Source organism: Musca autumnalis, unplaced genomic scaffold (genome assembly GCF_047663935.1).
Source record: "Musca autumnalis isolate F117 unplaced genomic scaffold, ASM4766393v1 scaffold_403, whole genome shotgun sequence".
Classification (NCBI taxonomy): Eukaryota; Metazoa; Arthropoda; class Insecta; order Diptera; family Muscidae; genus Musca; species Musca autumnalis.
This window is the reverse complement of record NW_027411982.1, coordinates 1,559-17,504: the sequence shown is the minus strand read 5'-3', so window position 1 is coordinate 17,504 and position 15,946 is coordinate 1,559. Positions and strand designations below refer to the sequence as shown.

At 35.0% G+C, this 15,946-nt stretch overlaps 1 protein-coding gene across 1 annotated transcript; it reads left to right on the top strand.

Moving 5' to 3' along the window:
- Positions 1-304: 304 nt before the first annotated feature.
- LOC141404531 (zwei Ig domain protein zig-8-like) lies at positions 305-14,778 on the top strand (the record flags this gene model as incomplete). Its single annotated transcript, XM_073987994.1, has 5 exons — positions 305-522; positions 5,531-5,733; positions 11,197-11,407; positions 14,339-14,466; positions 14,606-14,778. Coding segments are annotated over exons 1-5 (785 nt in total), but the record flags the coding sequence as incomplete, so codon positions are not given.
- Positions 14,779-15,946: the final 1,168 nt, after the last annotated feature.

Here is a 15,946-nt window from a genome sequence, read left to right as displayed (position 1 = left end):
TTCAACAGCTATCCCAATATTTATTTTTGCATATTTGCCAATATACATTTTGTAATGGAAAAATACACATTATAACGGAATTATGTTGTAAAATGTATTTGTGGGGTTTTTCTGTTATTTCAATGAAATTTGGAATTTGTTTATAGAAAGAAATTTTCCAAAATAACGTATCAGAAAAATAGTAATGAAGGGAAAAGGTGTGCTTTATATTTTTAAAAATAATTATCTTTATTCATATTTTAAGAATAAAAAATAAATGTTGAGTTTACTTAAAAATGTTACAATATTTCTTATTTCAGATTTTTATAAAGGAACGATGCAAATACGTATAGTGAAAACATGGCAAACGAGTGAAGGCACCACAACCAATGAATAAAATACATCAGTTATTTTTTCTATAAATAAACCTAAATCACATTTGGAGCTTTATAGTTCCATCTAAGAAATAAATCATGCATACGACACAAAGTCTACTACGGAATATCGGCGAGATTTGTCTCCTATTGGTAATAGTAATGAAGGGTAAGTTTATAATATACCTATGTTAAAACAAATAAGAAAGGCGTTAAGTTCGGCCGGACGGAATTTGTATACCCTTTACCACGAAGTGTATTAAAGTTAATAGGTTCAATTAGTTTCCGTTCGTTTATGAAAGGAAAGAAACAGAATATCTTAACTAATAATAAATATGCACTCCCTTTAAAAAAGTCATCATGTGACGACATTGTTGTTCTTTCCAAAACATGGACCAATACTTACAATTTTCCGAATTGAGCTTTTGTATATTCTGGGAACACACAATATTAAATTACAAAAAAAACCTCGAGATACATAAAATTGGGTTTTTCCGTCTAGACTTAAACTTGGATATACACTAGCGGTCATCTGAATAGGTTTTGAATTTTGAAGGTATCTTCTGATGTGTTCGTATTACAGATCCATACTATTTAGTTTTTGAGAGTCCTATCCTATGCCAACATTCCCAAGAAAAAACTTGACGGTGTTGCCATATGTTCGGAAAATATCCCAATTATAATAAAAAATGTACAAAAAAAGTGTCAAATTTTTGCGATCATCAGAATAGGTTTGAATCAAAAAAAATTGAAAAATTGTACTACTCATGCAAATATTACTCAATTTTTTGGTTTAGTTTAGTAAAATGGAACATTCTGATAAATCCTACAACAAATTTGACCCGCTTTATTAGGAACGTGGTTTCAATTCTCAGAATGGAAAAGTTACCAAGAAATTTCAGATAAAATCAAGAAATATTCGAACAAAAACGTTTTATAAACTTGCTTTAAATGACTTTTTGATTTCGTAAGATCTCTTCTGAGCTTCAAATATTGTCTGAAAGCAAATACCAAGTGTAACCATATAATTAGGATCGATACATTAGAAAGGTCATTGAAAATAGTTGGTATTTTAGTTCAAGTTTCATTTTTTAACTATCCTTGCAGTACAAATTTAACTATTATCATGGTCACAAATCCACCACAGTGGACCATATGTATCATTAATGTTCGAAAATTGGTCTGGAAGATTGACGACAATAAAGTAGAAAATTGTAATTCAAATTTAACTCAAAGAGGCATGATATCACCGACTTTTATAGTGCTGTATAACCTCAGTAGTCCATTCTTTTGTACTTATTCGTGTTTTTTTTATGACTTGTGAATAGAAAAAACTTTTTGATCTGACTACTTACTTACTTAGCTGGCCCATTACAGAACATTTGTTCCATAGGCCGAACTAAGAAAAGATCTCCATTCCTCTCTATTTGTTGCTTCGGACTCTGGAATACCGCGCCTTTTCATCTCATCATCCACTTGTTTGCGCCATCTATTCCTTGGCCTGCCAATTCTGCGAGCACCGCCAAGCGGTCCCTATTTATACCCCTTTTTAGCGGGTTCATCATCGCTCATTCTTATGATATGGCCTAGCCAATGCAATCGCTGCATCTCGATACGTTTAACTATATTGATGTCGTTGTATAGCAGATACAGCTCGCGGTTCATGCGGCGTCGATATTCACCGTGAACGCAGATTGGTCCGTAGATCTTTCGAAGAATTTTTCTCTCAAATACACCAAGTACTGCCATGTCTGCTTGCGCAGGTACCCAGGCTTCGGAGCCATACATCAGCACGGGTAGTATCAGTGTTTTGTAGAGCGTTATTTTTGTTTGACAAGATGTGGCTTTGTTTTTAAACTGCTTACTTAAACCAAAGTATCATCTGTTGGCCAATACAATTCTTCTTCGTAGTGGTCCGATTCAATGTTTGCGCCTCGGAACGATCGTACATCCAACACGCTCGATGAATGTCTTCCATCTATCACAACATGATCAATTTGATTACTTGTTCTTTGTTCTGGAGACAGCCAGGTGCCTTTATGAATATCGAGATGATTAAATCTGGTACTGCTAACTACCATGTTTTTTGCAGCTGCAAAGTCTATCAGCCTCATACCATTGGCAGATGTTTCACTGTGGAGGCTGAATTTCCCGACTGTTGTGCCAAAGATATTCTTCTTTCCAATTTTGGCATTAAAATCGCCCGGAATGATTTCAATGTCATGGTCATGGCAACGGTCATATGTTTCTTCTAAGCGTTCGTAAAATATATCTTTGGTCTGTTCGTCCTTTTCTTCAGTGGGAGCATGAGCGCAAATAAAGCTGATGTTGAAGAATTTAGATTTTATTCTAATTGCAGCAAGTCTTTCATTCACTGGGGTGAAGCTGGATACCAGATGTTTTAGTCTCCGACTAACTACGAATCCACAACCAAACTCATGGTTTACGTCATGGCAGCTATAATACAGTGCGTCACTTTTAGGTGTTGTTGTGACGCCTTTCCCAATCCATCGTATTTCCTGTATGGCAGTAATATCGGCCTTGTACTTTTCAAGTACGTCTGCCAATGCGAAGACTGCACCTTCTCTGTAAAGAGTGCGAACATTCCAGGTGCAGATTCGCAGATCATGGTCCTTAAAAAGTTTGAGGGGGTTTGTTTTTCTTTTCTTTCGTTTTTTCATAGTAGGCTGTTTTTTCTAGGGGAGGGTTACTAACCCGACGCCCAAACCCAAGTTTTTAACGTTCTTATGGGGGAACGCGCGGCACATGTTAGCTCACTACCTTTAACGGGTGTTAAAGGCAGTTCCCCAGGTGACACCACGGGGAGGTCAGTGTCCACTTGGAATGAAAGAGGGACCAAGATAAATCCTGGGCTTTGCCATGTTAAAACCGGTCAGGACCGTTGCTTGGTATCTTCCATCCCCTACGTCACCCACTACCTTCAAAATAACCATAATAGGGAGGTACCGTTCCATGGGGACTATATGAAGGCGAGGACCAATACCGACAAATTTCATGACGCTAAAACCTTCAAAATAGCGATAATCGGGACGTACCGTTTATGGGCGATATGAAGCCGTTAATATACACCGACAAATTTCAGGTGTGAAATTTTAAACATTCAACGAAGACTGAATAACAAATTTCAGTTATTTCGGTGGGATATTGAGGCCACAACCTCAAAATACCAAAAATCTGAAGATACTGTTATATGGGCGCTATATGAAGGCGTGGACGTATACCGACAAATTTCAGGTGGATAGTTTTATACCCCCAACAAAGATTAAATAACAAATTTCAGGCATTTTTGTCTGATTTTGAGGCCACAGCCTTCAAAACACCGAAAATGGGGAGGTACTGTTCTACATATGGGGGCTATGTGAAACGTGCACCTATGCCTACAAATTTCAGGTGGAAATTTTACACCTCCCACGAAGACTAAGTAAAAAATTTTAGCTATTTCGGTGGGATATTGAGGCTAAAACCTTCGAAACACCGAAAATCGGAACGTACCGTACTATTGGAGCTATATGAAGGCGTGGAGCTACATATACCGACAAATTTCAGTACATTTTGGAAGTGGACCTAATTTTGAAAGTCATTCCTCTTGTTAGTTTTTGTGTCAAACCAACATATTAGTTGGTCACTGTAAGGTTTAGAGCTTTTGGAGCGTTACGTCAGGAAGCATGGACTTACCTACGACAAGTAGAATATCGTTGTAAACAAGACCGTAAGGAATAGCATTTTTCAAGATGTCCAGTGGATTTTCGAACAGTCTTTAAATTGCACTTTTGTGATGGAGGTATCCGTCGATGTTGTCCCGTATAGAACCTCTTGGAACTTGATATACATATGTACGTCCGAAAGTAATTTTAGGATGTTCAAATTTTCGGTGGAATCCGATATTGAAATGTTGTGTGAGAGTTACCTGAAGGAGTGAGCCGATATAATCCATATTTGTACCTAATCTATGTCTCGAGGAAATCGATTTGGGTCTTCGAGAGTTGTAGTGCGCATCATTTTAGCGAAACATTTTAAAGTCTGGTGGGGGAAGTGCCCGAAGGAATAGACGTGCTTATAATCAAATTCCAATTGCTCCTGAAGATGTCCATTTCGATTACATGACACTTGGGTTATGGTTATAAAGTGTTACGCGATCTGGAGTTTTGCTTCCCATACCTCGATGGCATTTTGGTTGTATCCAAAAACTAGGAACAGCATTTACTACACCTCAAACAATTATTCACTCGACTGGAGTTTTGCTTCCCATACCTCGATGGCATTTTGGTTGCATCCAAAAACGAGGAACAACATTTACTACACCTCAAACAATTATTCACTCGACTGGAACAATACGGCCTTGTGATTAATCTGTCAAAGTGCAAATTTAGTCAACAATCAGTTTCAATTCTTGGACATCTTGTCGAACAAGAAGGTATACGCCCACTACCGAAAAAAGTTGAAGCAATAGCCAACTATCCCCATCCTAGAACCGCCAAAGAACTCCGTCGATTCGTTGCTATGGTAAACTTTTATCGTAGATTTTTCAATTTATTCCTGGAGGTGCAGCCAATCAACTTCCACCAATAGCATGCCAAAAGGGAAATAAGAAAAATGACAAAACTTCCGTAGTGTGGACAGAAGAGGTCAAAACCAGTTTTGAAAAATGTAAGTCCGATATGTCCAACGCTACGATATTATCATATCCTTGTGAAGACTTGCCGATCTGCGTCATGGTCGACGCTCATATGATCTCTCAAAAATAGTATTCAAACAAAAAAATTTTAATATTTCTTAGACAACTTGTTAATAAAGTACATTTTCAGTACAGAACCCTCAGAACAATAAACGTTTTCATTTGAAAATTCCAAATATAAAAAGTATTTTAAAGAAAAACGTAATAATGTGTTAAAGTTGCTCAAAAAATTGTAGTCGACCAAATAATTTAGAGGGGGGACCCCAGCCCCAAGTTTTTCGCTGACCGCATTAGCTACATTTAGGTATTTGGGGCTCCTAACTTTTTTAAAAGAAATTAATTATTCAATATAAATATCGTGAATTTCCTGGAAGAGGGTATTTAAACTTCGGCTTAATGCTTTTTGACTTTTTGTTTCTTTTAATGAATGACTTTTAAAATACGTTTCATAAAATATTGCCGTTTTCCACATTTTTTACAGATTTTACAATAAGCGAAGTAACAGAGCCCTTTAATGCTTTCAAAATCTACGAGGAGTCATTAGCTAAATCAACTACACCATCGTATACACCACCCCCTTGGATTGATCCCTATTTTGATCCGACAACACCACGAAATGTTACTGCTTTAATGGGGAAATCAGCATATCTTAGCTGTCGAGTGCGTAATTTAGGAAATAAAACGGTAAGTGATAAAAACAATAATAAAACAAGTAAAAAAATACATAACCTTAATTTAAGTGCTTTTGGAAGTAAAGTATGCATGAAATAACCCAGCAAACCAATCGTACCGACATCGTAACGAAATCGGAACAAAATTCGGATGATACGTCCGATATCTGATCCGAAATCGTAACGATATCTTAACGAAAGTTGTATGAAATAGTTGACATAATTTCGGAACGAAATGTCGGAGCGACATCGGATCGATTTCGGTCCGATTTCGTAACGAAATCTGAAAAAAATCCTTCGGAAATTCGGAATGGAAATTTCTTTCCGACATTCGTTCCGAAATCGGAACGAAATCGGTACAAAGTCTGAACTATTTCCTCTCCGAAAAATCGTTTAGAAATCGGAACGAAATCTGAACGACTCTGCTTCCGAAATCGTTCAGACGTGTCGGACATCAGACATTTGGTTTGCTGGGTAAACTAAATATATTTACTTCTCAATCCGACAATGACCTCAGTGATATCACCAGGGGAGCTACACTTAGCACCAGTTATAGACATATTTACGTTAATCTGTGGGGAAAACGGAGTGATTAGCACTGATTGGTAGACAGACAGACAGACAAATGGACTTACGTTTGATTTATGTAGAAAATTTTATGTCGATCTAGAAAATATATTTTCGGGGTCTAATATAATTATTGCAAGGAGGAGGAATGCAAAGCTTTATTCAAAATCCACACATTTTAATAAACAGAATTATGCGATACTCATACACATACAGGCACATATAAAGTTTATTACGTTATTAAAAGATTCACATAATTTTCTTGTCGAGAATATTTGCAACCCGAAGGACGTTCAGATGCACAAAGCATGAGATTAGTTGTATGTTTTTCACACGAGCTCAGAATTTTTCTTTTTGCAAGAACTTCACCGTGCTTCACACATAGGGATAAGATATGGATATCAGGGATATGCATGGATTTACAAACATATACATACACACATACATACAAAAGTTGTACATGCTAGGGCTGAAGATACTTGATGCTTTAACACTAAGTTAATTAATATGCCACTTTCTGATTTGCTGCTTGTGTCATTTCATTCTTTAATAATATCCACAACAATTACGTGATTATTTTCACTTACTATTAACTTGTAATTTTGCAGAATATATATTTAACTAGCAAAGTGCCCGCTACTTCGTATGCGGAAAGGATATATAAAACAAATAAACAATATATAACATGGAAATGGCGAACCCTGAAAATTTTATTGTACTTATACCAATTTTAATCAATAATTATTGCTATTTTAGTACTGTTCGTACCGCTTTAGTTCGATTTTCAAAAAATAAGCCGTATCTCACCCTTACATGTCAACAGCGAGACCAACATTGCACACCAATACTCACACTAAATCCAAAAAATACAGATTCCAGCACTGTCCCTACACCAAACAACACATTGAGTACCATTAAGTACTCTTCGTACCCATAAGTACGATTTTCTACAACTACCTCAATCCTTCACTTCACCAGTAACCTTAATTCCAAAAAACAGGATTCCAGCGCTGTCGGTGCACTCAAATTCAAATTGTACCATTGGGTATATTTCGTGCCCATAAGTACGAATTTCAAAAACTATCCCAATCCTACACTCCAACCGTAGTCTTACCAAATTCCAGGACTGTACCAAATTTAGTACCATTAAGTACTTTTCGTACCCATAAGTACGAATTTCCAAAACTACCTCAATCCTACACTTCAACAATAATCTCAATTCCAAATTTCAGGATTCCAGATTCCAAATCCAAATTATACCAAATTTAGTGCTTTTCGTATCCATAAGTACGAATTTCCAAAATTACCGCAGTCCTACACTTCAACATTAATCTCAATTACGAATTTAAGGTTTCACGCTCTATTCGTTCACCCAAATCCTAACTGTACCAAATTTAGTATTTTACTTACCCTTATGTAAGAATTTGCAAAACTAACTCCATCCTACACCCTAACAGCAAGCTTAATTCTAAATTTCATTATTTCAGCTCTGTTCGTTCACTCAAATCCAAATTTGGTACTTTTTGTACCCATAAGTACGAATTTTCAAAACTACTTCCATTGTACACTCCAAATGTAGTCTACGAAGTACGAATTTCTAAATTATCTCAATCCCATACTCTAACATCAATGTTAATTCGAAATTTCACCCTAAATCCAAATTGTACCAAATTTAGTACCACTTAGAACTTTTCGTAACCTTAAGTACGAATTTCCAAAACAACTTCCATTCTACAATCCAACAGTAGCCAATCTTATATTCCAGCAGCAATTTTTATTGCAAATTTCAGAAATTCAGATCTATCCGATGATCCAAAACTTAATTGCACCAAATTTATTACTTTTCGTAACCCAGAAGTACGAATTTCCAAATTATCTCCATCCCATACTACAACATCAACCTTAATTAAAAATTTTACGATTCCAGCTCTATCCGTTCAACCTAAATCCAAATTGTACAAAATTTAGTACTTGTCGTATCCAAAAGTACGAATTTTGAAAACTACTTTCATTCTATTCTCCTAACAGTAGCCTTAATTCAAAATTTCAGGATTCCAGCTCTATCCGTTCGCCTAAATCATGATTGCACCAAATTTTGTATCATTTAGTACATTTCGTACCCATAAGTACGAATTTTCAAAAATAATTCCATTCTACTCTCCAACAGTATCCTTAATTCAAAATTTCAGGATTCCAGCTCAGTCCGTTCGCCCAAATCGTAATTGTAACAAATTTAGTATCATTTAGTACCCATAAGTACGAATTGTCAAAACTACTTACATTTTACCCTCCAACTGCTACCTTAAATCAAAAATGTCAGGATTCCAGCCGCTCAATCCAAATTGTACAAAATTTTGTACCATTTAGTACTTGTCGTACCCATAAGTACGAATTGTCAAAACTGCTTCCATTCTACTCTCTAACAGCAGCCTTAATTCAAATTTCAGGATTTTAGCTCTATTTGTTCGCCCAAATCGTAATTGTACCAAATTTAGTACCATTTAGTACTTTTCGTACCCATAAGTACGAATTTTCAAAATTACTTCCATTCTACTCTCTAACATCAGCCTTAATTCAAATTTCAGGATTCCAGCTCTATCCGTTCAACCTAAATCCAAATTGTACCAAATTTAGTACCATTTAGTACTTGTCGTACCCATAGATACGAATTTTCTAAACTACTTCCATTCTACTCTCTAACAGCAGAATTAATTCAAAAATTCAGGATTCCAGGTCTATCCGTTCTACTTAAATGCAAATTGTACCAAATTTAGTACCATTTAGTACTTTTCGTACCCATAGGTACGAATTTGTAAAACTACATCCATTTTACTCTCCAACAGTAGCCTTAGTTCAAAATTTCAGGATTCCAGCTCTATCCATTCGCCCAAATCACAATTGTACCAAATTTAGTACCATTTAGTACTTTTCGTACCCATAAGTACGAATTTTCAAAACTGCTTCCATTCACTCGTCAACAGTAACCTTAGTTCGAAATTTCAGGATTCCAGCTCTATACGTTCGCCCAAATCATAATTGTACCAAATTTAGTACCATTTAATACTTTTCGTACCCATAAGTACGAATTTTCAAAACTACTTCCATTCTACCCTCCAACTGTAGCCTCAATTCAAAATTTCAGGATTCCAGCTCTATCCGTTCAACCTGAATCCAAATTGTACCAAATTTAGTACCGTTTAGTACTTGTCGTACCCATAAGTACGAATTTTCAAAACTACTTCCATTCTACCCTCCAACTGTAGCCTCAATTCAAAATTTCAGGATTCCAGGTCTATCCGTTCAACCTAAATCCAAATTGTACCAAATTTAGTACCATTTTGTACTTTTTGTACCCATAGGTAAGAATTTGTAAAACTACATCCATTTTACTCTCCAACAGTAGCCTTAGTTCAAAATTTCAGGATTCCAGCTCTATCCATTCGCCCAAATCACAATTGTACCAAATTTAGTACCATTTAGTACTTTTCGTACCCATAAGTACGAATTTTCAAAACTGCTTCCATTCACTCGTCAACAGTAACCTTAGTTCGAAATTTCAGGATTCCAGCTCTATACGTTCGCCCAAATCATAATTGTACCAAATTTAGTACCATTTAATACTTTTCGTACCCATAAGTACGAATTTTCAAAACTACTTCCATTCTACCCTCCAACTGTAGCCTCAATTCAAAATTTCAGGATTCCAGCTCTATCCGTTCAACCTGAATCCAAATTGTACCAAATTTAGTACCGTTTAGTACTTGTCGTACCCATAAGTACGAATTTTCAAAACTACTTCCATTCTACCCTCCAACTGTAGCCTCAATTCAAAATTTCAGGATTCCAGGTCTATCCGTTCAACCTAAATCCAAATTGTACCAAATTTAGTACCATTTTGTACTTTTTGTACCCATAGGTAAGAATTTGTAAAACTACATCCATTTTACTCTCCAACAGTAGCCTTAGTTTAAAATTTCAAGATTCCAGCTCTATCCGTTCGCCCAAATCATAATTGTACCAAATTTAGTACCATTTAGTACTCTTCGTACCCATAAGTACGAATTTTCAAAACTGCTTCCATTCATTCTTCAACAGTAACCTTAGTTCGAAATTTCCGGATTCCAGCTCTACACGTTCGCCCAAATCATAATTGTACCAAATTTAGTACCATTTAGTACTTTTCGTACCCATAAGTACGAATTTTCAAAACTATGTCCATTCCACTCTCCAACAGTAGCCTTAATTCAAAATTTCAGGATTGCAGCTCTATCCGTTTGCCCAAATCATAATTGTACCAAATTTAGTACCATTTAGTACTTTTCGTACACATGTGTGCACTTTCCCTAAACCACCTCCTTATGTCAACCGTACCTTTTAACCTTGATTCTCACACCAAATTTCAACCTTTAACCTTTATCCGTTCACAAAATACGAATTGGCACCAAATTTAGTACACTTTAGTACTTTTCGTACACTAATAGTTCGAATTTCTAAAAACCCTTTAGCACATCTTTCCTACACTCCATCAGTGACCTTCATTCCAAATTTCAGAATTCTAGCTCTTCGCGTTTGGCTAATACTAATGGTACCATATTTAGTACCTTTTGGTACTTTTCGTACCGTTCTAGTACGAATTTCCAAAAACCAAGCCTTATCTGTCACCTTCGGACCAAGAGTGACCCTCACCCAAAATTTCATGATTCTAGCTTCAGCCGTTTCGTCTGGGCGTTGATGAATCAATCAGTCAATCAGTCAGTCAGTCAGTCAGTGAATCAGTCACTCTACTCTTTTATTAATATAGATTATGGTTTTGAAATACCCAAACGAGTTTATGGCAAAGCATTTAAACAAATGCCCTACATTTTATTGAATATTCCACCGAAAATAATTTTCTTACTTTTTTTTGTAGGTTTCCTGGATACGACATCGAGATATGCATATATTGACTGTTGGCACCTACACATATACAACAGATTTGCGTTTCCAGGCCATTCATCACAATGGGTCGGATGATTGGATGTTACAGATTAAATGGACACAAAAACGTGATGCTGGAATGTTTGAATGTCAAATTTCTACACAACCTGTTCGCAGTTATTTTGTGGATCTGCATGTAGTGGGTAAGTGCATGTACATTAGGCTTATAACTTTTCTGTATTTTTTAACAAACATCAAAAATACAACCAAAAAGTTATATAGAGCAAGGCAAAATTTTATGAAATGAATTATCACTTTTCCCCGATTGTTAAAAAAATTTCGCATCGATTGCCTACAAGTTGTTCATTGCAGGTTTTTCTTATATGTTTTCACTATAATAGCATATTGTTACTAGATATTATTTATTTACTATTGAAATTGAACATAATCTTCATCAAATCGCGATATTCTAAACGTTTATTTTAAAATAAATAAAGCATATGTATACACATATAAGTTTGTTCAAAAAACTAAAATTAAATTGCTTCTTCATAAAAATGTTCAAAAGGCATTTAAAAACAAGTAAAAAAGCATTAAGTTCGGCCGGGCCGAACTTTTCATACCCTCCACCATAAAATATTCTGAACTAAAATGGAATAATTACTTTTCATTCCTGTCCCCAACTTTAAGTGGGTACGTTAAAATGTCAGATAATGTTTATGTACATTTATGCTTCATTCGGGAGGCCCTTTTTATGGTGCCTATATCTAACTATGTATGTTGAAAATTTTTGGTGGGCTAGAAATTGGGAGGTACTGTTATATAGGGGTTATAATAAACCATGGGCCTATGTTGACAGTTTTTGATGGGAGCCTTTAATGTCAAATAACTCCTAATTCGGTTAAAAAATTTAGCTAGAATCTTCAAAATATCGAAAATCGGTACATAACGTGGGAACTTCAAATGTCATTAACAGCTAGTTCGGAGGTATCTGGGCTATACGAAAATATGAACTTAAATGAACCGTTATATGGGGGCTATACCAAAACTTGGACCTATGTCCACAAATTTTGTCATATAAGTTTATTGACATTTAAGAACTTTAAATGTCAAATTATAGCTAAATCGCTCTGAAAATGTAGCTAAAACTGTCAAAATACCGTTAATCGGGGGTACCGTTATATGGGGGCTATACCGAAACGTGGACCTATGTCCATAACTTTTGTTATATAAGTTTATTGACACTTAAGAACCCTAAATGTCAAATTATAGCTATATCGGTCTGAAAATGTAGCTAAAAACATCAAAACACCGTAAATCGGGGGGCACCGTTATATGGGGGCTATACCAAAACGGGGACCTATGTCCACAACTTTTGTTATATAAGTTTATTGATACATAAGAACCCTAAATGTCAAGTTATAGCTAAATCGGCCTGAAAATGTAGCTAAAAACGTCAAAATACCGCAAATCGGGGGGTACCGTTATATGGGGGCTATACCAAAACGTGGACCTATGTCCACAAGTTTTGTTATATATGTTTATTGACACTTAAGAACCCTAAATGTTAAATTATAGCTACATCGGTCTGAAAATGTAGCTAAAAACGTCAAAATACCGTAAATTGGGGGTACCGTTATATGGGGGCTATACCAAAACGTGGACCTATGTCCACAACTTTTGTTATATAAGTTTATTGATACATAAGAACCCTAAATTTCAAGTTATAGCTAAATCGGTCTGAAAATGTAGCTAAAAACGTCAAAATACCGCAAATCGGGGGGTACCGTTATATGGGGGCTATACCAAAACGTGGACCTATGTCCACAAGTTTTGTTATATATGTTAATTGACACTTAAGAACCCTAAATGTCAAATTATAGCCAAATCGGTCTGAAAATGTAGCTGAAAACGTCAAAATACCGTAAATCGGGGGGTACTGTTATATGGGGGCTATACCAAAACGTGGACCGATATATCCCATCTTCGAACTTGATCTTCCGACGGCTAAAAAAATGGTATTCCCCAATTTTCAGCGAAATCGGTCAACAAATGCGACATGTATGTTGCGAACGGACGGACGGACGGACGGACATGCATAAATCGATTCAGAAAGTGATTCTATGTATATCCCTAGAAGGAACTATGGGTCTATCTCGCTTCCTTTTGTATGTTACATACAAATGCACTAACACATAATACCCCTTACCACATAGTGGTGTAGGGTATAAAAAGAATTTTCAAGGGAATTTTAAAAAAATATTTTTACAAAGACTTGGATTTGTAAAAAATATGTTTTCTAAGAGGAAGATTTAAAAAAAAAAATTAAAAACGTGGGGTTTCTTAAAATATTTCTTTAAAGGTTTAAAAAATGTTTTTTTTCAAGGACATGGGTTGTTTTTTTTTTAAAATAGAAGTATATGGAATAAAAAAAAATTCAACAACGTGGGCTTTTAGATATATTTCTTCAGGGTTTTAATTTTTTTTTTAGAAAAAAAGAAGAATTTAAGAATTATTTTTGAACTACAACCAGTATGTTCTCGATAATCCAGACATAATCGATAATCCAAATACTCGTTAATCCGGACGCTAAATAAGTCCGGATTATCGAGATTTTTCTTATCGATAATACGAACATCACTAGTTTTTACACTTCGAGTATTTTCTTCTTCTATATTTCATTTAATTGACCAGTTATATGCCTGCCACGAATGATTTAATAATAGAAATTTGGTTTTTTATTGGATTATTAACGGATTTTTTTATTGTTAGGAAATTAACAAGATTGGGGTTTCGTTAAGGAGACTTGTGTTTGTTTAGTTGTGGTTTTATAATTTTTATCATAACAGCGTAAAGATGTTACATAATTGGTCTAAATATATGGATGACGGTCTGGTACAGTCTAGAATGTTTTCTAAAATATTTGTTAAAAAAACCTCTACCAACATACCCAGAAGTACATTCGACACCTTTTCAGAAGGTTCAATTGACAAAATTTAAACTTTTGCAAGTAAAATATGAGAAATATAAAATTTATTTTATTTGCCTTTGTATTACATTTATCCTTGTATTTCTAAATGACACTACAATTGATATTAATTATATTATTATTCCATTTTTGTTTATTTGAACAGTACCCACTGCCACCATCCATGGAGGTCCAGATTTTCATGTGGATAAAGGAAGCACAATAAATTTAACATGTACTGTTAAATTTAGTCTTGAACCACCAGCTTATATATTTTGGTATCACCATGAAGAGGTATGCAGATACATATACATACATTCGCACATACATATATTTATAAATAATGCATTTTAATTAGTTGAATTTTATTACAAACATTTGTTATTAAAATTAAAATGTTTTTTTTTTATTTTTATTTTTATTTTCACTGCAGGTCATAAATTATGATTCGACACGTGGTGGTGTTTCGGTTATAACCGAAAAAGGTGACGTGACCACATCATATTTGCTAATACAAAATGCAGATTTAGCTGATTCTGGGAAATATTCATGTGCTCCGTCAAATGCTGATGTGGCCAGTGTTAGGGTTCATGTTTTGAGTGGTAAGTATATACAATTATTAATAATTTTAATATAATAGTGATCAATAGTCGCTAATGGACTGTTTCTCTAAGACGATTTGAAAAACAAATTCGTTCGAAGTACTACCAAATTCCTGTTGTTGGAAAATTTTTGTTTTGATTGAAAACAAAATTGAATCAAATATTTTGCAAAAAACTGAAGTTAAATCGTAATTCGAACGAATTTGGTTTCGAATCGTCTTAGTTAAACAGGGGGTTAGTTTTGGAATAACATCCAATTTTGTGAAATTTTTAATTTATTTATTATTTATGCAATAGTTTTGTTAGTGTTTGTGCATCAGAGATCATCAATGAGTTACTTGTCCCCGTAAGCCAATTGTGCACGCACAAGTTTTTTGGGCCTTTTGCTTTTTAATGCGTGTGTTTTCTTCCACTCTGTATTTTTTCCACCACCACAAAAAATACTTGCGACGCATCAAGACCGTTGCTTGTGCGTAATAAGTAAAACAAGTATTCATCATATTTTGCACTGTTACAAAACTTGCAATCGTAGATGGTTTGCCAAGTGACTTATCAAGTGGAAGCACACACACAACATTACAAAAGATTAACAATTCTAATTTTATTTGTTGTTGTTTCGTTTGTGTGTGATTTTATTTATTTGCTTGGAATGTTATGCGTGCTTTTGCATGTTCTTCTAACGTTTGAAAATCAGTGTTTAAAAATGATTTTTGCTCTCACTCTCTCGGAGAACGTAAGACAAACGGTTGAATTACAAGGGTTGAAAACAACACTTGATGTGCGATGAGCAAGAAAGTAAAACAGAAAATGTAATTGCGTATTTAAAACTACTTGGCAAAGCATACACAAGTGTGAAAAAATATCCATTTTTAAATAACTTATATTTGTGAGTGGCTAGCCACACTCGAACATATTTTGAGAATGGCAAGCAACACTTCCATTTATTTTTTAGAGTAGCAAGCCGCACATGTGCTTGTTTTTTAGCATGTGGCTTATGAGTGTCAAAATCAGCTACTTGCGCATTTCTCTGTTGTGCATGACCTATATCAAAGACAATTTAAAGGGATATGCGGTAAAGGGACTGAAAAAACGGTATACATTAAGCGTACATTTAATTACTGCCAATATCATTATATTTGAAACGAAACTATTCAAACGGAAATTATTGACAA